Source organism: Salmo trutta, chromosome 7 (assembly GCF_901001165.1).
Source record: "Salmo trutta chromosome 7, fSalTru1.1, whole genome shotgun sequence".
Classification (NCBI taxonomy): Eukaryota; Metazoa; Chordata; class Actinopteri; order Salmoniformes; family Salmonidae; genus Salmo; species Salmo trutta.
Window position 1 is genome coordinate 47,108,603 of NC_042963.1, and position 22,947 is coordinate 47,131,549.

The following is a 22,947-nucleotide window of genomic DNA, read 5'->3' on the forward strand; positions in this document are numbered from 1 at the left end:
CTTTGCTTCCTCTTTCAAAATATTGTTTGGTGAATCATGGGTGACTCCATCTGTAACAAGTTTCAGTAAATTAATTTTGGTAGCATTTGTATGTTGAAGATTAAAAAATTATTTGGTGCATTTTCCCCCATATTCCATCCAGTTTGCTTTGTTTTTAGAATATTTCACACTTGATCTTTGTTGAATAAGTTACTCCCTTACTTTTTATTTTTCCTCTAACGTATTATGCGCCTCTATAGTACAGTTTCTATTACTATCTATCTGTACAGTTAGTCTCTCTATTTCCTTTGTTAATATTATTTTGTCCTACATATCTTTTGTTTTAAGGAAGAGTATTGAATTGCAAAGCCTCTAGAGGCATATTTAAACGTGTCCCATACAATAAGGGGATCCGCTGTGCCTATATCACGTTGGAAAAAGTCAGTTATAAATGATTCTGTCCTGGTTAAAAACGAGTTGTCATCCAAAATGTTACTACGTTTGGGTAATCCAAAAGTTACGTTACTGATTACAATTTTGGACGGTTAACTAGTAACTGTAACGGATTACATTTAGAAAGTAACCTACCCAACCCTGTAAAGTACGTAAGACTCCATAATGTGCCTCCACTCATATCTCCACACAAGACCCATATTAATGCTTCACACAGTGCTAGACCAAAGGGCCAAATGGGTAAAATTATAGATTTGACATTTATTGAGTAGGGTATACAGTATGCACCAATAGTGAATATGCAGTTCCCAAATTTGGGGTCAGGACCCCATGTGTGGTCAGCTGAAATGGGGTCCCTTGACAAAATCTGTAATCTTATCAAACAAAGTAAGATTTTTTTCTATTGAAATGGTCATAGAAGACAACCTTTTAGTGTCAACTAAAAACCTTAGACTATTACAATGCACTTGCATGTCATTATGTGTTGCGACACAGCCCGCGGAACTGAAAAATGAAGATGAACACCCAACGTTAACTAGGGAATATACTTTTTCCATGTGGGAACTTCTGCATTTTCTAGTGTCAATTTGCGGTCATATGCTGTTAAAGTTTGGGAACATGGACTTATCAGATTGTCTAGAACACACACACACACACACACACACACACACACACACACACCTTAGAATTAATACCATGCAAGGAGAACACTCCTTCTAACTTAAGTTGTTTTTGTAAAAAAAAGAAAAAGACCCTAACCCTTTCAGTCTCTCTCATAGATTGTCATGTATTCCTTTCTTTAAAGTGACTCAGAGTGCAGCCAGCTCGTGTGAAGGAAGGAGCCGACACTAAAACTCCTGTATATTTGTTAATGTGCACTTTGAGAGGCAGTGTTACTACTAAACTCTGATTACTGAGCTGGTGACAGTGAAAGGGGCGATAATGATAATAGTCTTATGATTCTCTAGTCTTTCTACAGTACTGTGTTGTAGTCTTTCTACAGTACCGTGTTGTAGTCTTTCTACAGTACCGTGTTGTAGTCTTTCTACAGTACCATGTTGTAGTCTTTCTACAGTACCGTGTTGTAGTCTTTCTACAGTACCATGTTGTAGTCTTTCTACAGTACCGTGTTGTAGTCTTTCTACAGTACCGTGTTGTAGTCTTTCTACAGTACCGTGTTGTATTCTTTCTACAGTACCATGTTGTAGTCTTTCTACAGTACCATGTTGTAGTCTTTCTACAGTACCATGTTGTAGTCTTTCTACAGTACCATGTTGTAGTCTTTCTACAGTACCATGTTGTAGTCTTTCTACAGTACCGTGTTGTAGTCTTTCTACAGTACCATGTTGTAGTCTTTCTACAGTACCGTGTTGTAGTCTTTCTACAGTACCATGTTGTAGTCTTTCTACAGTACCGTGTTGTAGTCTTTCTACAGTACCATGTTGTAGTCTTTCTACAGTACTGTGTTGTAGTCTTTCTACAGTACCGTGTTGTATTCTTTCTACAGTACCATGTTGTAGTCTTTCTACAGTACCGTGTTGTAGTCTTTCTACAGTACCGTGTTGTAGTCTTTCTACAGTACCGTGTTGTAGTCTTTCTACAGTACCGTGTTGTAGTCTTTCTACAGTACCGTGTTGTAGTCTTTCTACAGTACCGTGTTGTAGTCTTTCTACAGTACCATGTTGTAGTCTTTCTACAGTACCATGTTGTAGTCTTTCTACAGTACCATGTTGTAGTCTTTCTACAGTACCGTGTTGTAGTCTTTCTACAGTACCATGTTGTAGTCTTTCTACAGTACCGTGTTGTAGTCTTTCTACAGTACCATGTTGTAGTCTTTCTACAGTACTGTGTTGTAGTCTTTCTACAGTACCATGTTGTAGTCTTTCTACAGTACCGGGTTGTAGTCTTTCTACAGTACCGTGTTGTAGTCTTTCTACAGTACCGTGTTGTAGTCTTTCTACAGTACCATGTTGTAGTCTTTCTACAGTACCATGTTGTAGTCTTTCTGCAGTACCGTGTTGTAGTCTTTCTACAGTACCATGTTGTAGTCTTTCTACAGTACCATGTTGTAGTCTTTCTACAGTCCCGTGTTGTAGTCTTTCTACAGTACCATGTTGTAGTCTTTCTACAGTACCGTGTTGTATTCTTTCTACAGTACCATGTTGTAGTCTTTCTACAGTACCGTGTTGTAGTCTTTCTACAGTACCATGTTGTAGTCTTTCTACAGTACCATGTTGTAGTCTTTCTACAGTACCATGTTGTAGTCTTTCTACAGTACCGTGTTGTATTCTTTCTACAGTACCGTGTTGTAGTCTTTCTACAGTACCATGTTGTAGTCTTTCTACAGTACCGTGTTGTAGTCTTATACAGTACCATGTTGTAGTCTTTCTACAGTACCATGTTGTAGTCTTTCTACAGTCCCGTGTTGTATTCTTTCTACAGTACCGTGTTGTAGTCTTTCTACAGTACTGTGTTGTAGTCTTTCTACAGTACCGTGTTGTAGTCTTTCTACAGTACCATGTTGTAGTCTTTCTACAGTACCGTGTTGTAGTCTTTCTACAGTACCATGTTGTAGTCTTTCTACAGTACCATGTTGTAGTCTTTCTACAGTACCGTGTTGTAGTCTTTCTACAGTACCATGTTGTAGTCTTTCTACAGTACCGTGTTGTAGTCTTTCTACAGTACCATGTTGTAGTCTTTCTACAGTACCGTGTTGTAGTCTTTCTACAGTACCGTGTTGTAGTCTTTCTACAGTACTGTGTTGTAGTCTTTCTACAGTACCATGTTGTAGTCTTTCTACAGTACCGTGTTGTAGTCTTTCTACAGTACCGTGTTGTAGTCTTTCTACAGTACCGTGTTGTAGTCTTTCTACAGTACCATGTTGTAGTCTTTCAACAGTACCGTGTTGTAGTCTTTCTACAGTACCATGTTGTAGTCTTTCTACATTACCATGTTGTAGTCTTTCTACAGTACCATGTTGTATTCTTTCTACAGTACCATGTTGTAGTCTTTCTACAGTACCATGTTGTAGTCTTTCTACAGTACCGTGTTGTAGTCTTTCTACAGTACCATGTTGTAGTCTTTCTACAGTACTGTGTTGTAGTCTTTCTACAGTACCATGTTGTAGTCTTTCTGCAGTACCGTGTTGTAGTCTTTCTACAGTACCATGTTGTAGTCTTTCTACAGTACCATGTTGTAGTCTTTCTACAGTCCCGTGTTGTAGTCTTTCTACAGTACCATGTTGTAGTCTTTCTACAGTACCGTGTTGTATTCTTTCTACAGTACCGTGTTGTAGTCTTTCTACAGTACCGTGTTGTAGTCTTTCTACAGTACCGTGTTGTAGTCTTTCTACAGTACCGTGTTGTAGTCTTTCTACAGTACCATGTTGTAGTCTTTCTACAGTACCATGTTGTAGTCTTTCTACAGTCCCGTGTTGTATTCTTTCTACAGTACCGTGTTGTAGTCTTTCTACAGTACTGTGTTGTAGTCTTTCTACAGTACCGTGTTGTAGTCTTTCTACAGTACCATGTGTTTCTTCCTTGCCTCTGTGACTCACCCTCAAGTCACTCATTAGTCACTCCAGATACCCATTACAACCACCCTGCTTTAGATAATCATCAGTGGAGAAACTCAACAGATGGTTAATCAGTGAAGATATTAAAGAGGTAGGGAGTATCAGGATGAGTTGACAGGAGTTGCTGAACTTTTGGATACAGTATCATTGCAATATTACAATTCTTAACAATTGTGTGCTTATTTGTTGCTCCTCCTTTCTGAGTATCACAGTGAGAACAGTGTTTTTGGCCCGGCATCAAAGCGTAGTTAGAGACAGTGCCATCAGGGTAACTGAGATTATGTGTCCACACCTCTAGACCTCTAGTCTTGCCGTCCCAGATGATAGCCTTTGTGTTGAAAGCTGGTAGAGGGAGGAGGCAGTGGAACAGTCTGGATGTGCCTTGTGCCAATACTCCCTGGGCATTCCTTTTCATTTTACATGTATCTTTTTAATTTGTTTTTTAAAAATGATTTTACATTCCAAAATATGTATTTTTTTTAGGAGTGGTGGCAATATATCATATAATTAAAATGGTTGACATCCATAAGTCTGGCAGATGGAAGCCTGGAATATTCCATCTAACATGGGTACCAAGAGTGATATATCCAGAACTGCAACCCCAACCCGTCAGTCTTCTTCACTTTCTACCAGGGGCAGTCTAAAGATGCGCCCCAAATGGCACCCTATTCCCTATAAAGTGTACTACTTTTAGACCAGAGCCCAATGGGTCTTGGTCAAAAGTAGTGCACTATAAAGAGAATAGGCTGCCATTTGGGACGCATCCTAACTGATTATCTAAAATGGCAGCCAGAATCCTGCAGCCATGGCAGACAACAATGACATAATATTCAGCTCATGTCTGTGGTTGTGTTGAATGACCTTGGCTTGGAGCAGAGTGTAGGTAGGGAGGAATGTGTGATTCAGGCCAAGATCCAACCGCTTGTAGGTATGTGAGATGTGTTCATCCAAAGATCTACGGCCAAATTCTGAATTATGGATAGATAAAGGTTCTGAAGTACCTAATCTCATCCAAATGTAGAACCTAGGAATTGTCAAATATTTAGGCAGAATTGTAATTGTTATACAGACTAGAGGAGGCCTTTCTCTCTGTGTGAAATGGTCTTATGTGTTGTTTACTGTAATGTATACTAAGTTGGCAAATCAGACGAAACATTAGATTGTACTTTTGCTGCAAGAGCTGCAGAGTACCAATAGGGGGCATACACACCCCTCAGAAAACACAGCTTGAGGACACAGTGCTTTTCTGATTTAACAGATTCAATGATCAGAATAATGTATATTCCTCTAAAAGAAAAACAACATATTCAAACTATGAGAGTTTGCTTGATAAAGAATAGGAATGAGGAGTTGTCCCAACTCACTCTCTTGCCAATGCATATTGCCAAAGCTCGTTAGTGGATTAATGAGTGTGTGTGTTGACTCAGGTCAGAATGTGTGCTGAGAGGGTGGAATAGGTTCATTATCAGTTGGCATGGGGCAGTAGAGGGGGAGAAAGGTGTAGTGTGTCTAGCACCAGTCAAGTCGACTTGCATTCCAAAGGGGCTGACTAATCCAATGACACACATTCACATACCTGAGCTCTGCCCACCTGTTCTTTCTTTTAGCGTATGTGTGTCAAATAGAGGGGAAATGAGAACGAGGAAGAAACACAGAGACAGAGACAGAGAGGGAGGGAGATAATGAATAAGTGAGAGGGTGAGGGAAACATTGTGCAGGCTCCAGTCATTCCAGAGTAACTGATAAGTACATAGCTGAAGAGCCTTAGCACTGAGAGGCTCCCTCCTCTATCTATCTCCATATGATGACATTTTGGCTAAGACAAGTGGGTAACTACTGTATAGACAGATACAGATTAAAGATATATTGCTCAGGGTCATTTTCAGTAGGCATGAAACAAAATAATTCAGATTTGTTTTCAATTGCTACGGCGTCCCTAATGAACACGACCCTAGGTCTCCAAGTAACTGAGAGGAAGACTTGCAATGAACGCTTCGGGACCGGCCAGGCTCGACAGAGGAAGATGTCAGGCTCGCCTAGACAACAATACAAAGAGGAGAGGGTAAAGAAAGGTGAGAGGTCAGAGGTTACAACAAGCCAGTGACAGCAGAGAAGGCTAAAGGAGTGAAATTGTCATGTTTCCACCTGTCACCAGAGGGCGGCAGAGACCGTCCTAGAGATAATAAGGACACAGGTGTTTTCAGTTACTAATTATGATTTTCTTTACCTTTTGCAGAAGCTAGATTTTTTTTGCTGTGTGCGTCTGTCTCCTGACTGAGTTATCAAGTCATAGTGTTTGTTGTTTTCCCAAGTTTTACTTTGTACCTACTGTTGAACTTTTTCCCAGGAAAGTATTCAGTTTATTCTAAATCACTGGTTCCTCGTCTGGTTCTCTTCTCTGCTCCTGGGTCACCTCACCACGTCACAAAAATAGGGTAGACACAAAATGTACAGCCTATAAGGCTGTTGTACTTCCTGTATGTTATCCAAACAGGACTTCCAATCAGTGAACCTCAATGCCCAGTCCACTACCATACAAATGTAACTTTTTTTAAACACTTAGCTAACACAGGGTCATTCAACCCAACAAAACGTTCAGGATTCTGGGCACGTATAAAACATTTTTTCTCCAGCTCTTAGCAAGAACCTCCAGGTTTTTCTCTACCTCGGTTCTCAACCTCAAGAGATGCCCTGGTTTGATGTGTTCATGCAGGGCTCATCTGCAAAAGAGACCCTGGTCTCAGCATGACTCCCTGCTTAAATAATGGTCTTTTTTTGTTGCAAAAGTTTAATAAATGAAACTGAAACCCCTTGACTGCTTAGTTGACAGATATTACGAAATGCACCCTATAGGTAGATGATGTAAGGTAGTCATTATAATGACACCATTCTGCTACTATCTCACCATCAGGTCACCCTTGTAAATAGAGATTTACTTTGCCTGGTAAACTAAAGAATGTACATACAGACAATGATAAGATATTTCACACTGATAATATAGCTTTATTACACTGAGACTGTCAGACGGCATAACGACATAACAACATATGTACCATCATTATTTTCATAGACGAACCCGTAACAGTGCTCATACAGACCCTCACACAGCACAGACAGTGAGAAACATGGACCAATTCATGGATTTCTAAGCCATTTAGTTACCAATAGAAAACGTAGAAGTCTATAGTGAAGGAAGTGAGCCTGCTAGCTCCAGTTGGTCAATGACTGTACAGTATCTTTAGTTTGTTTGTACTGTGCTGTACCTACAACAGTCACCTGTCATAAAGTATATACACACACGTTTACCAGTTAAATCCTACATATAGCAGACACATCCACAAAGGTGCTATCCCTTTAATATAATTTTGTACAAAAGGCAGTGGTTCATTAAAGTTTAGTTTAGTGGATTTGTTCATTGTTGTGGCACCACTGCTCAGTTATGGCATTCCATTGGACCAATATTGATTGAGGCTTATTGTCATCATAAAGGCATTCTAAAAAATATAGTACAGCATTTTTAACATTTATTTTAACAAACATTCATATCTGTCCATTGCTGGCCTGATCATTAATGACATCACAGCAGTCATAGTAAAAAGCCAAACACTTCACAAAGGAAAGGCAAAATGGTAACGTTTTAACATTAAAGTGATCTTTCAAAATGCTGACATAGCTATTGTACGAATACTTTCATGATTGACAGTAAAAGTACTTTTCTCAACTGACGTAACACTATTATTATGATGCCCAAAACCATAAAACGTTCAAACGTGTCTCCAATTTCCCCCATTTCACTCTCTGAAGTCAAAATGATTATGTCCATTTTCAGGCTGAGCTTTCACAAACCGTTATGACACATGCTATGTAGACATTATGACAGGCCGTTTCAAGTCAAAGTGTTACCTACCAAAATACAAAAAAAAACACTTTTCAACTGGGAAACATCTGCAGATTACAAATAGGTGAGTCACTCACGGCAACAAAGCAGCGAGACATTTAAAATGAAGCACATCAAAAGGGAATCATCAAAGATTATTACACTCATAAGAAGTATCCAGTGTAGCTGCTTCACACCTCACGGGCCGGGTAGCAGATTGGTCCTCTTGCCAGCTACTCTGCACCACCTCGGTTAGTGAGAATATCACCTGGAGGCTGGAGCACACATTGTAATGACAAAGCAGGCATCTTTTGTCTTCCTTAGTCCCGGTGCGCAGGGAGCTTGGAGGGAGGAATGCGAGGAGAAGTGGGAGGAGAGGGGCATTCAGTGACAGTGCGGAGGATGAAGGTGTAACATGTTTCTTTACAATACACCACCTTTCATTGACATAGAGAAAAATAACAGCTGGAGCCTGGCACTTCGCCATATCTCTAAGCACATGCCACCCAGTAAGAAGCAGAAATGTCTCCAAAATCCTCCGGTCCCCTCTTTAGGGAAGGGAATCGTTCAAATCATGGCGCTTCACTTGTACTTCATACACACAATGTGCTTCTATAGGCTTTGTTCTTTGAAAAGGTTCTCCCATGTCTCCAAATTGTCTGTGATAGAGACAAGAGGCCTGACCTCCTGAACTCAGGCTCCAGGGTCATACCAGGGTCAAAGGTCATTGGAGATTCTAGAGCAATTTCTAGGTTGTCGAGCAGAGGCAGACCAAGGTCATCCTCACAGTTCATACAGGCCTCAGGCGTACAGTGATGCCTGTTAGGTTGGTCGTCACTCATCGGTCAGTATATATACACATTACACACATGTACTGAACGCACGACACAGGTCAGTATCCTCAAACTGTCTTTTCTCAGTCAACGACTTTGTCCAGTGTCTGTCTGTCAGTCACATACACTAGTTCTCCAGCGACCCAAAGTTTTCAACACCTCAAGCCCACTATTTACTCCCTCTTTCTTTCTCTCTGTCAAGCTCATTATTTTTCCTCTCCTCCTTTCACCTCATTTCCTCTCCTTTCTCCCATCACTCTTTTCTTCTCTCTCTCTCTCTCTCTCTCTCTCTCTCTCCACCCCCACCCCCACCCCCCATCATGTGCAGCAGTCTCGCTCCAGGGGGTGGCCCTGACGGGTGGAGGAAGAGGACGAGGATGAGGAGTAGGAAATGAGTGAGGGATAGGGGGTCATCTTGTCGATGTTGACATAGGTGGTGTTGAGAAGTATGTAGTGCTCTCCACTGAAGCTGGAGAAGATGGACTTGATACGGGACACCAGCTCTGAGAAGGTAGGCCTCCGCTCCGGTTTAGGGTGCCAGCACTCAACCATCACGTTATACCTGGGGGGTGGGATTTAGAGGAGGGGGATAAGATTAAATGCACATGAAATATCGTTTTTAGGTACAGTGAGGGAAAAAAGTATTTGATCCCCTGCTGATTTTGTATGTTTGCCCACTGACTAAGAAATGATCAGTCTATAATTTTAATGGTAGGTGTATTTGAACAGTGAGAGACAGAATAACAAAAAAATCCAGAAAACGCATGGCAAAAATTTAATAAAGTGATTTGCATTTTAATGAGGGAAATAAGTATTTGACCCCTCTGCAAAACATGACTTAGTTCTTGGTGGCAAAACCCTTGTTGGCAATCAGAGGTCAGACGTGTCTTGTAGTTGGCCACCAGGTTTGCACACATCTCAGGAGCGATTTTGTCCCACTCCTCTTTGCAGATCTTCTCCAAGTCATTAAGGTTTCGAGGCTGACGTTTGGCAACTCGAAACTTCAGCTCCCTCCACAGATTTTCTATGGGATTAAGGTCTGGAGACTGGCTAGGCCACTCCAGGACCTTAATGTGCTTCTTCTTGAGTCACTCCTTTGTTACCTTGGCCGTGTGTTTTGGGTCATTGTCATGCTGGAATACCCATCCACGACCCATTTTCAATGCCCTGGCTGAGGGAAGGAGGTTCTCACCCAAGATTTGACGGTACATGGTCCCGTCCATCGTCCCTTTTGATGCGGTGAAGTTGTCCTGTCCCCTTAGCAGAAAAACACCCCCTAAGCATAATGTTTCCACCTCCATGTTTGACGGTGGGGATGCTGTTCTTGGGGTCATAGGCAGCATTCCTCCTCCTCCAAACACGGCGAGTTGAGTTGATGCCAAAGAGCTCCATTTTGGTCTCATCTGACCACAACACTTTCACCCAGTTGTCCTCTGAATCATTCAGATGTTCATTGGCAAACTTCAGACGGACATGTATATGTATTCTTGAGCAGGGGGACCTTGCGGGCGCTGCATGATTTCAGTCCTTCACGGCGTAGTGTGTTACCAATTGTTTTCTTGGTGACTATGGTCCCAGCTGCCTTGAGATCATTGACAAGATCCTCCCGTGTAGTTCTGGGCTGATTCCTCACCGTTCTCCCCAGGCTGAGGGAGATTGACAGTTCTTTTGTGTTTCTTCCATTTGCGAATAATCGCTGTTGTCACCTTTTCACCAAGCTGTTTGACGATGGTCTTGTAGCCCATTCCAGCCTTGTGTAGGTCTACAATGTTGTCCCTGACATCCTTGGAGAGCTCTTTGGTCTTGGCAATGGTGGAGAGTTTGGAATCTGATTGATTGATTGCTTCTGTGGACAGGTGTCTTTTATAAAGGTAACAAGCTGAGATTAGGAGCACTCCCTTTAAGAGTGTGCTCCTAATCTCAGCTCGTTACCTGTATAAACGACACCTGGGAGCCAGAAATACTTCTGATTGAGAGGGGGTCAAATACTTATTTCCTTCATTAAAATGCAAATCAATTTATAACATTTTTGACATGCGTTTTTCTGGATTTTTTTGTTGTTTTTTGTTGTTATTCTCACTGTTCAAATAATCCTACCATTAAAATGATAGACTGATCATTTCTTTGTCAGTGGGCAAACATACAAAATCAGCAGGGGATCAAATACTTTTTTCCCTCACTGTATATATATTTTTCTTACTTAGGTGTTTAGTAGCCACTAGCCATATTAAGTTTGACAGTTTTGTTACAGGGCCCCATTAATTCTGGAAATACTCTGTCAGTCAATGTTCATGAATAGACTCCTGAATAGTTATGGATTGTTCTGTTTCGTGCTCCGCTTGGTTGAATCTGCATTATGATCTACATCCTCCATTAAAAACCTAATGTTGTCCAAAGACTGGGTAAGATAGGGAGGATTTCACTCTATAGTGCCCTTTCTAAACATTCAGCTTCAGTAGTTCTACATGCTTTATAGTTTACATAGCTCTCTCTCTCTATCTCTCTCTCTCTCTCTCTCCCTATTCCCTCTCTCTATCTCTCCCTATTCCCTCTCTCTCTCTATCTATCTCTCTCTCTCCCTATTCTCTCTCTATATCTCTCTCCCTATCTCCCCATCTCTCCCTCTCTCTCTTTCTATTCCCTCTCACTCTCTCTCTCTCTCTATATATATATATATTCTCTTTCTCTCTTTTTCCTCTCTGTCTGTCTCTCCCCCTTCCTCTGTCTGCATATCTGCCCATCTCTCCCTGTCGGTGTCTCTCTCTATCTCTCTCTATTCCCTCTCTGTTGGTCTCTCCCCTGTCCACTGTCCCTCCCTCCCTCCCTCCCTCCCTCCCTCCCTCCCTCCCTCCCTCCCTCCCTCCCTCCCTCCCTCCCTCCCTCCCTCCCTCCCTCCCTCCCTCCCTCTTTCCCTCCCTCCCTCCCTCCCTCTTCCTGTCTGTCTCTCTCTCTCTCTCCCTGTCTGCATATCTGTCCTTCTCTCCATGCTGTACCTAAGTTAACAATGGGCCTCTGTTCATCTCAATGTCTCTGCCAATGAGAAGCACTGAGCCATGCCTCTATGTACATTGGTCAAGGTGAAGGACAGGGGAGTGTATGTGTGTGTGTGTGCACTTTTATTAATAAAATCATCTGTCTTATATCTGGGAGTGATTGGGAATAAGCTTGAAGAGTGTACATGTATGTATGTTTGTGTGTGTACAAGATTGTGTGTGTACTGTTTGTCTGTGTGTCTGAGTGTGTGTCATGTGTTTGCACTTCTCACAGTGCGTCGGGGCAGAACTCTGGCTGCAGCAGCCGTCTCCCCTGCAGTAGGAACACTGTGATGTCGAAAGAGTTGACGTCCGAGTAGGGCGGGGCTCCCCGGGTCATCAGTTCCCATAGCAACACGCCAAACGACCACTGAAACACAGAACACCAAATGGACCAATAACACATCAGATCACATGACAGTACTTTACAGGCTGTGTCTGAATTGGCACCCTATTTCCTATAAAATGAGCTACTTTTGACCAGAGCCCTATGAGCTCTATAAGTCCTATGATCCCTATAACTCCTATGAGCCCTATGAGTCCTATGATCCCTATGAGCCCTATGAGTCCTATGAGCCCTATGAGCCCTATGATCCCTATGGGCCCTATGATCCCTATGAGTCCTATGAGCCCTGATCAAAAGTGGCACACTATATAGGGTAGAGGGTGCACTTCCGGACACAACCCCAGTTTTTCCATATTTCCGGCCTTCATTGAAGAAAGCAGGCAGACAGGAGGAGTGTTAAATGCAGCTAAGGTTTGTGAAATAATAGAGTTATAGAGGTAGAAACTGTAACAGAGACAACCTAACCCTATAAACAGAAACTGTAGCATAGACAAGCTAACCCTATAAACAGAAACTGTAGCATAGACAAGCTAACCCTATAAACAGAAACTGTAGCATAGACAAGCTAACCCTATAAACAGAAACTGTAGCATAGACAAGCTAACCCTATAAACAGAAACTGTAGCATAGACAAGCTAACCCTGTAAACAGAAACTGTAACAGAGACAAGCTAACCCTATAAACAGAAACTGTAACAGAGACAAGCTAATCCTATAAACAGAAACTGTAACAGAGACAAGCTAACCCTATAAACAGAAACTGTAGCATAGACAAGCTAACCCTATAAACAGAAACTGTAGCATAGACAAGCTAACCCTATAAACAGAAACTGTAGCATAGACAAGCTAACCCTGTAAACAGAAACTGTAACAGAGACAAGCTAACCCTATAAACAGAAACTGTAACAGAGACAAGCTAATCCTATAAACAGAAACTGTAACAGAGACAAGCTAACCCTATAAACAGAAACTGTAGCATAGACAAGCTAACCCTATAAACAGAAACTGTAGCATAGACAAGCTAACCCTATAAACAGAAACTGTAACAGAGACAAGCTAACCCTATAAACAGAAAGTGTAGCGGAGACAAGCTAACCCTATAAACAGAAACTGTAGCATAGATAAGCTAACCCTATAAACAGAAACTGTAGCATAGATAAGCTAACCCTGTAAACAGAAACTGTAACAGAGACAAGATAACCCTGTAAACAGAAACTGTAGCGGAGACAAGTGAACCCTGTACATTAACCAGAGATTGAACAGTAAGAGTGGTGGTTTGTTAAGAAGGAGTGGGCTAAGAGGGTAGCAGGCCAGATTAAGGCTGATGCTGAGTATAGGTTCTGATCGATATTGTATGCGTTTCTGTGTGTGTGTGTGTGTGTGTGTGTGTGTGTTGGTGTGTGTGAGTTTGAATAGATGAGAGAATGGTTATGTAATACTATACAACGGGTGGGTCTAATCTTGGATGCTGATTGGTTAAAACCGCATTCCAGGCGGTGTCAATTGCACAAGTAACCACCGGGTAAAGCTATGACGTTGAAATGCGTATTCACTGTTCCGTCTCACGGCGCAGTGAATAGCCCAGCCCAGCCAGGCAATTTATACACTTGATCTACACTGGAAAAAGGCATCGAGATACCATTTCTCATTTCTTTTAGACTAGCATTTGGTTAGACTAGAAAAACAGGTCAAACGAAACTACATGTAGCTAGTTTGCTGTCTTTCCAGTTTTTATTTATTTTTTATTTCACCTTTATTTAACCAGGTAGGCAAGTTGAGAACAAGTTCTCATTTACAATTGCGACCTGGCCAAGATAAAGCAAAGCAGTTCGACAACATACAACAACACAGAGTTACACATGGAGTAAACAACATACAGTCAATAATACAGTAGAAAAAAATAAGACTATATACAATGTGAGCAAATGATGTGAGATAAGGGAGGTAAAGGCAAAAAAATGCCATGGTGGCAAAGTAAATAAAGTATAGCAAGAAAAACACTGGAATGGTAGATTTGTAGTTTGAAGAAAGTTCAAAGTTCAAATCTAAATAAATAAACAGTTTCAGTTTCAGTTTCAGTTTCAGTTTGAAGTGATTGTGTTAGCTGTGTAGTTGGCTAGCTCCTCTGAACAGTGTCCTGATGAGAGAGCACATTTCCGATGGCAGGCAAAATCGTGCATCATCAGCTCATTTTGGTGGATGTATCCAAATAAATGTCACTAGAAAACATCTTAAACAAATGCAAATGCAGTTACTTTGCTGTTATTTTTTCTTCATTGTTTGAAGTGACTGTGTTTACCATAGTTGGCTAGCTAGCAAGCAAGAGGGAACATTTAGAACAAACGACTGTGTCTCGTCCAATGATATAGAACCAAAAGACTTCACGACCGGTTTGCGTCTCTGGCAACCTAACCGATAGAACGAACGAACAGCTGGCTTGGGTAGCAACCCTTGATTTGTGTCAGGACTATATCGCATGGAAGGATGAAGTGGTATGTATAAATTCATGAAAATAAATGAAAATATGAAAATATGTCAATCATCATTTGAATATGTTGGTAACGCGTTGTATAAAAGTGGTAATGCCCTATAAGCCGGTGTTTGAGGATATATTGGCACGGTTTGCCAGTCCAAGACAATATATCCTCCAAACACTGGCTTCTCGAGCATTATCACTTAACTGTAAGTGAATTAATAAGTGGATAATGGTGTGTGTACATGCATGTCTTCGTGTGTGTGTGTGTGTAGGCTCTTACCACATCTGACTTGGGGGTGAACTTGTGTGTCTGCAGGCTCTCCAGGGCCATCCACTTGACCGGTAGTTTGACTCCACTCTTGCTGTGGATGCTGTAGTACTCCTTTTCATACACATCCCTGGCCAGGCCAAAGTCTGCCACCTTCACTGTGTAGCTCTCATCCAGCCTAGCAGAGGAGAGAGGGACCGCTTCAACCACAGCCTTACTGGAGATTTACAGAGCTAGGGGAAACTAGCAGCCATGTTGGATTCAAACATTCTTACTAGAGTGTTATTAACCTGTAATGGTTGGAGCAAAATGGCACCCATCTCAAAGTATGCATGACTGTATGGCATGACAATGCGTTAGCTCTCACTACAATGGTGACTACACTTCCACACACTGACTGTCTGAGAGTGCATTTGACAGTTGGTTCCAGATCTTACATGCAGTTCCTCGCAGCTAGGTCTCTGTGGACAAACTTCTTGCTGGCCAGATACTCCATGCCCCTGGCCACCTGCACACCAAAGCCCATCAGGTCCTTCACCGTTGGGTTCTGGGGAAACAAAGAAGGGTGTGTTTAGGTGATATGCACATCCCAAATGTATCCACTGGTGCTAAGCCAAAAAAGACTGAATAGCCTGCACGCGATACAGATGTAGGATTTTAATTTGACCAGTTTCTCACAGCATGAAAATAATCCTACAGCAACAGTAAATGTGAAGTATTGTGTGGATTATAATGAATTGTAATTTTTGTAGGGGTTGATTCATTTTTTGTTAGGGCAAATCAAGTTTGAACATTTTAAGTGGAAATTAAACTTTAGAAGCCTTTTAAACCTTGAATACACTACAAGTTTGCATGTCTGCTGTGCATGACATTTCCTGCAACAACAGGGTGATCAAATGAAGACCCTACATCTCTACAGTATATGCTGCTCCCATGCTTTATTCCTGTACTTAAATATACAATGTTTCAGCTGCAATGGCCTAAATCATTCATTATTCCAGCCAAAACACTATGACTTATAAAGGTGATTGTACGCCTAGAGTTTGTGTATGTGTGTGTGCATCTTACGTGTGTCTCGTCCCTGATAAAGTTCCTGAGGTCTCCGTGCTTCATGTATGGCAGCACCACCAGAGGAGAGCCCTCAGGGGGCAGACAGATCCCCAGGAGAGACAGCACGTTAGGGTGGCTGAAGTCCTTCATGATGATCCCCTCCTTCAGGAACTGAGACACCTCCTCCAGGTCAGTAATCCCTGAAACACAGCAAGATATTACAGGATTGTTCATTTATTTATTGCCTTTATTTAACAAAGTTGTTGAGAAGAGAACACATTCTGTTTTACAACAACCTGACATTAAAGTTTAATCATGTGCTGTTAGATGGACCACCAACAAAAACGCAAACAGAAACAGGCCATCAAGTCATAAACCTCTATCTCTTTACCGTTGTGCCATCTAAACCTTAGTTATATACCACTGTTAGGAGCCCATGAGGAGCCAGTCTCCAGGCTGTCTGAGCATAGGGACTGTGACCCTACCCCAAACCTATAGGTTACTGCTACACAACACTCCCATTATCCAATCGAATCAGTGCTCCTGGTGTCACTGGTCTTTCCCCCTCCCCTTCTCTTCTAATCTCGTTGGAAACAGAATCTCATTTAGCTAAGATAAAACGTCTGATTGCCCTTTCACTGTAACTACCAGATGACGACACACACAGAAGCAAAGAAGGACGACTCGCCATTTAGTGCTGAGTAAAAGAAAGATCAAAGAATATCTAAGAAAAGGAGGCTGTTAAGCTGGATGTTAAGAACTATCTGCCTACTGCAGAAACAACATGGTGACATCACCTACAATATTCTCCAAACCATGTGCCTTTTCCATGACAGTGACAAGTTCCCTGGGGAACTTCTTTATTTTCTTTAAAGCTCCCTGGGGAACTTTAGGTCACTGTAAACTCAATGAGAAGGCCAAGGCTCAGAGAACAAGGCAGTGGTAACCCTCTATCGCCATGGGTTACCACCAGCCCAGCGGCAGAGCTTCCCGAAGCCTTGTGGAAGACGTATCTAGGACATTCAACTCTCAGGGTAAAGTGACAGGTTACACAATTAGAGCGAGGGGGACCCTAATGTCATCCTCACCACCAGGAGCCAATCCATCTCAATCATCCTTCCACAGGACACACCGCCGTAGCACATTCAAGAGATCTCTAAAGTTGTTGTGGCGTTGCGTTGTGTGGTGACATATCACAGCAATGACATTTGAACACTGACGGGGTGAACTGTGCCTTTGTGGTCATGCAGTACTCACGGTTGAGAGACTTGATGGCACAGTGCTGCTTCTGTCCGTCAGCCTCCAACAATGTACCGTGGAACACACAGCCAAAGTGCCCTGTATGAAGAAGAATAAAGATGATGTCAAATAAGCAACAACCTGAGTGCTTGATGTTAGACAATACACACTTTACACTGAGGAATCCTTGATACCAAAACGATTCGTTTGTTTCTGAACTATGCTCACGAGGATTAAGCACCCAATTCTCTAGCCCATTAAGTCATTTGGAAGCATGTCAATGGAGCAGTCAGTCACTCAGAAAAGCAAGATTTCCCTTTGTTGAAGCCAGTGGTGTAAAGTCAAATTCATTTAAAGTACAACTTAAGTCGTTTTTTGGGGGTATCTGTGTCACGTCCTGACCAGTTTAGGGAGTATTTGCTATTGTAGTTTGGTCAGGACGTGGCAGAGGGTATTTTGTTTATGTGTTTCGGGGTGGTGGTGTATGTAGTAGGGTGTTTGATTTATTATTTCTGGGTTTTGGTCTATGTTTTGTATTTCTATGTTCTTTCTGGTTTGTTGTATTTCTATGTTTAGGTTGATGGGGGTTGGACTCTCAATTGGAGGCAGGTGCTTTCTCGTTGCCTCTGATTGAGAGTCCTATATATGGGTAATTGTTTGGTTTGGTGTTGTGGGAGATTGTTTCTTGTTTTGACTGTGTGAGCATGACAAGACTGTTTTGTTGTTCGTGTGTTCTTTGTTTTGTTATTTTGGTGTTCTCTTTATTTAAAATAAATAACAAGATGAGCATCCACATTCCTGCTGCGTTTTGGTCCTCCCTTCAACACGGCAATACATGTTACAATCTGTACTTTACTATTTACATTTTTGACAACATTTACTTTTATTCCACTACATTCTTAAAGAAAATAATGTACTTTTTACTCCAAACATTTTTTTGCTGACACCCAAAAGTACTCGTTACATTTCGAATGCTTAGCAACAGAGGAAAATTGTCCAATTCACACACTTATCTGGCCATCCCTACTGCTTCTGATCTGGTGGACTCACTAAACAAAAATGCTTTGTTTGTAAGTTATGTCTGAGTTGGAGTGTGCCCCTGGCCATCTGTAAATTAGAAAAGCAAAAAAATTGTGCAGTCTGGAATTTTACATGATTTATACTTTTACTTTTGATACTTAAGTATATTTAAAAACAAATACTTTTAGACTTTTACTCAAGTAGTATTTTACTGGCAATTGTGTATGACAATTGTGTACTTTCCCCACCACTGGTTGAAGCCTAGGTGACTTCTATAACCCTTTACTGGAGGGCCATTCATACAGCACCCTACAGTAGTAGCCATAGCAGTGGGAGGCTATATCTCCCCCTATCTGAGCTCTGCGTTACCGTGGCCCTTATTGAATTATATGTGGTCGAGAGGGTTCAGTGCAGCTTTGCAGGGGTGTTGGGGTATTAAAGCTAGAAGAGCGTAGAGAACTCTCTGAGGCGTTCTCCCATCACAATCCCTGCAGATGCAAAGACGGCTCAGCTTACACCACATGGATCAACAATGGAGCTTGCAATGCTACCCGGGTACAAATCACCCCACCTCATAATTCTGCTTTCGGAATCCCCAGGCTTCCCCGAGGGTTGAGCTAAGGGGGAGGAGGCAGATTTTGGGAGCATTGTCCCCGAACATTGTGGGGATGTCTTACAAGGTGATTCTAAAGTGTATTTAGGTGTATCCCCTATGGAGATGGATTCTGATATGTTTGAGAGACCTACAGGTTCCCTAATGACATTATAAGTGTGTCTGAGACTGTGTTAGGGTAATGTGTGTTTAGGTGTGTGTGTGTCTGTGTGTGTGTAGGTATAGGTGTGCGTGTGTGTGTGTGTGTGTGTGTGTGTGTGTGTGTGTGTGTGTGTGTGTGGTGTGTGTGTGTGTGTGTGTGTGTGTGTGTGTGTGTGTGTGTATGTGTGTGTGGCTGTGTGTGTGCATGTGTGTTCATGGATGTGGGCGTCTTGGCGTGCACTGTACCTGTGTATGTGTTCATGTATCAGAAGTGTGTACAGTCTATACACGTGTATGATCATCCCACTGACCTCTGCCGATGACCTGGTTAAAATGTAACAGCAGATGTTCTCTGGCGATGACCACATGTTGAACCTCCTTCAGGAGGTCCGGGTGCAGCTGGGACGGGTCGATGTGGACCGGGGCCGACAGGAGAGGGGACACCAGCTCCCCCTCTGCCCCCAGACCCATGCCTCCGAGCCCCAATCTGGGGGACACCAGCTCCCCATGGCTCCCGTAGATAGGGGGAGCCCCCCTGCACAACTCTGGCCTCTCCACACCCTGGTCTGAAACAATATAGCCAAAGGTCAATTACTACAGGGGTCAGGGTTAGAGTCAACATAGGTCACATGATCACAGAGTGATGCCAAAGAGAAAGGTCGGAGAAAGAGAGAGTCATGGTTACAGAAAGGAAGAGGGGGAACCTGAGACCTGCCCATTACAGGAAGAGGAAATTGAGAAAGGTAGTTTCTCTTTCTCTTTTTTTCTCCTTCGTTTTTTATGTCATTGGGGGGATAAGGGAAGCAGGGGAGGGAAAATGAGTTTGCATGAGTGAAAACGTGAGGGTTATTTTGAAAGAGGAGCAGGCAGGGATGGGCAACTCTAGTTGTTGGACGTTGGAGTGCCTTCTGGTTTTCACCTCCATCGATACATTAATGTCATTGGTTTCCCAGGTCTGAATAGGCATCAGGTATGAAGCAAAGAATAAAAAAACTGTCAACACAGAGTTAGATGGCCATCTCTTTAGAGGTTGGAGGTTAAGGTTAAGAAAGGCAGGTGTTGTTAGTACAGGGTTACTGTTGGTTTTTAGGGTCAGAGTAACCGCCCCAGAGGTGTAGTGTCAGGAAACGTACCCTCCAGCAGGGTGGTTCTATAGTCCAAAGACTCGTGGGACACCATTTCGTTAGTGGGGCTGATGCTCCGGGCGTTAGCCAACATATCCAAGTGCTGAATGTGAGCCCTGCCGTCATACCAAACCTTACCCTCAGCCAGATCTGGAGACCAGAGATAGAGAGGAGGAGAGAGAGGAGGAGGGAGAGGAGGAGGGAGAGGAGGAGAGAGAGGAGGAGAGAGAGAGGAGGAGGGAGAGGAGGAGGAAGAGGAGGAGGGAGAGGAGGAGAGAGAGAGAGGAGGAGAGAGAGAGAGAGGAGGAGGGAGAGAGAGAGAGGAGGGAGGAGGAGGAGAGAGAGGAGGAGGGAGAGGAGGAAAGAGAGGAGGAGAGAGAGAGAGAGAGAGGAGGGAGAGAGGAGAGAAGAGAGGGAGGAGAGAGGAGAGAGAGGAGGAGGGGAGAGAAAAAGGAGGGAGAGGAGGAGGGACAGAGAAGGAGGGGAGAGGGGGGAGGGAGGAGGAGTTGAGAGAAGAAGAGAAGAGAGAGAGGAGGAGGAGAGAAGAGAGAAGAGAGAGAGATAGGAGAGAGAGAGAGAGAGAGAGAGGAGAGAGAGAAAGAGAGAGAGGAGGGAGAGAGGAGGAGGGAGAGGAAGAGGGAGAGGAGGAGAGAGAGAGAGAGAAGAGGAGGGAGAGGAGGAGGGGAGAGAGAGAGGAGGAGAGAGAGGAGGAGGGAGAGGAGGAGGAAGAGGAGGAGGGGAGAGAGAGAGAGGAGGAGAAAGAGGAGGAGGGAGAGGAGGAGGGAGAGGAGGAGAGAGAGAGAGAAGAGGAGGGAGAGGAGGGGAGAGAGAGAGGGAGAGAGAGAGAGGAGAGAGAGAGAGAGGAGGGAGAGGAGGAGGGAGAGAGAGAGGAGGGAGAGGAGGAGGAAGAGGAGGAGGGAGAGAGAGAGGGAGGAGAGAGGGGAGGAGGGAGAGGAGAGAGAGGAGGAGAGGTGGTAGGAGGGAGAGAGAGAGAAGGAGAGGATTGGATGTAGGGAAGAGAGTGGGGTGGCAGAGAGGGGGGAGAGAGATAGAGAGATGGGGTACAGGGGGAGGGAGGGGACAGAGAAAGGGAGAGGAGGAGGGAGGCAGTAGCAGAGGGAGAGAGAGAGAGAGAGAGAGAACACAGTCATTGAAGGAGAAGGATAGAGCGCTCCACCAGTGCTCCCATCAGCTCAACACCTCACAATCCCACAGCCAGTAAGAGGCGGGCAAACATGCACACACACATGCACACGCACAAACAACACACACAGTTGAAAATATATCACAAAATAACACAAACTGACGTACCGTCAATGTGTTTGTTCCTCCTTTTCCAGAGGAACAGAGTGAGCAACATCAGCAGCAGCAGACTGACACACACACAGCCAGCTAGCAGCCCTCTGTAGTCCTGCTCATGGGCCAACATCACCCTGCCCAGGCTCACTGAGGACGACGCCTGACGCCACTACACACATAATACAGACAGACAGACAGACAGACAGACAGACAGACAGACAGACAGACAGACAGACAGACAGACAGACAGACAGACAGACAGACAGACAGACAGACAGACAGACAGACAGACAGACAGACAGACAGACAGACAGACAGACAGACAGACAGACAGACAGACAGACAGACAGACAGAGGAGAGGAGAACAGTGAGTGAGATGTACAACTACGTTCTAGATAATACATTTTTTATGGTGTGTGTTGGAAAACTCCAATTCCATTCTAGGAGAAAAACTGATGAACACACACACACACACACACACACACACACACACACACACACACACACACACACACTCTCTCTCTCTCTCTTACATGTGGAGTGGCGTGAGCCACAGACGGAGTGCAGATTGGATCATAGATATTGCTTTTACCATTATTAGGTTTGGGAGAAATGAGCTGGAGACGGTGTGTGTGTCAGGGGGGCTTGTCTGGCTCTGTCTGGCTCTGTCTGGGGCTGCCTGGGTCTGTCTGGCTCTGTCTGGGGCTATCTGGCTCTGTCTGGGGCTGCCTGGCTCTGTCTGGGGCTGCCTGGGTTTGTCTGGCTCTGTCTGGGGCTGCCTGGGTCTGTCTGGCTCTGTCTGGGGCTGCCTGGCTCTGTCTGGGGCTTGTCTGGCTCTGTCTGGCTCTGTCTGGGGATGCCTGGGTCTGTCTGGGGCTGCCTGGGTCTGTCTGGCTCTGTCTGGGGTTGCCTGGGTCTGTCTGGCTCTGTCTGGGGCTGCCTGGCTCTGTCTGGGGCTGCCTGGGTCTGTCTGGCTCTGTCTGGGGCTTCCTGGGTCTGTCTGGGGCTGCCTAGGTCTGTCTGGATCGGTCTGGCTCTGTCTGGCTCTGTCTGGGGCTGCCTGGGTCTGTCTGGGGCTGCCTGGGGCTGCCTGGGTCTGTCTGGCTCTGTCTGGGGCTGCCTGGCTCTGTCTGGGTCTGTCTGGCTCTGTCTGAGGCTGCCTGGGTCTGTCTGGGGTTGTTTGGCTCTGTCTGGATCTGTTTGGCTCTGTCAGGCACTGTCTGGGTCTGTCTGGCTCTGTCTGGGGCTGTCTGGCTCTGTCTGGCTCGGCCTGGGGCTGCCTGGGTGTGGCCTACTGGTGTGTCAGTGTGGACAGCCAGGGACAGAGGCTAGGGGGTCTAGGGATATTGCCTGACCCCTCTCTAGAGATCACACTAATGGTGAGTTACAATACCCTCAACTCTGCAGCTGATTGTGCCCAAAGCTCCATGTTGCTCTGCCTTTACCGGCCTGAATTATATCATTATGAAACAGCCCTGTCTTCTGCTCCATGTTGCTCCGCCTTTACCGGCCTGAATTATATCATTATGAAACATGCCCTGTCTTCTGCTCCATGTTGCTCCGCCTTTACCGGCCTGAATTATATCATTATGAAACAGCCCTGTCTTCTGCTCCATGTTGCTC

At 44.0% G+C, this 22,947-nt stretch overlaps 1 protein-coding gene across 2 annotated transcripts in view; it reads right to left on the bottom strand.

Annotated features, from left to right (window-relative positions):
* Window positions 1-6,982: 6,982 nt before the first annotated feature.
* met (MET proto-oncogene, receptor tyrosine kinase) overlaps window positions 6,983-22,947 on the bottom strand; it is an 85,573-nt gene continuing 69,608 nt past the window's right edge. For both annotated transcript variants that reach the window (XM_029759185.1, XM_029759184.1), the window contains exons 13-21: window positions 21,336-21,492; window positions 20,034-20,174; window positions 19,212-19,466; window positions 17,145-17,225; window positions 15,906-16,087; window positions 15,275-15,384; window positions 14,850-15,015; window positions 11,982-12,118; window positions 6,983-9,278 (exon numbers count right to left, since the gene is read on the bottom strand). In XM_029759185.1, coding sequence (XP_029615045.1) covers window positions 9,035-9,278; window positions 11,982-12,118; window positions 14,850-15,015; window positions 15,275-15,384; window positions 15,906-16,087; window positions 17,145-17,225; window positions 19,212-19,466; window positions 20,034-20,174; window positions 21,336-21,492 — 1,473 coding nt within the window. In that variant the 3' untranslated portion in view covers window positions 6,983-9,034. The remainder of the gene's footprint in view (window positions 9,279-11,981; window positions 12,119-14,849; window positions 15,016-15,274; window positions 15,385-15,905; window positions 16,088-17,144; window positions 17,226-19,211; window positions 19,467-20,033; window positions 20,175-21,335; window positions 21,493-22,947) is intronic.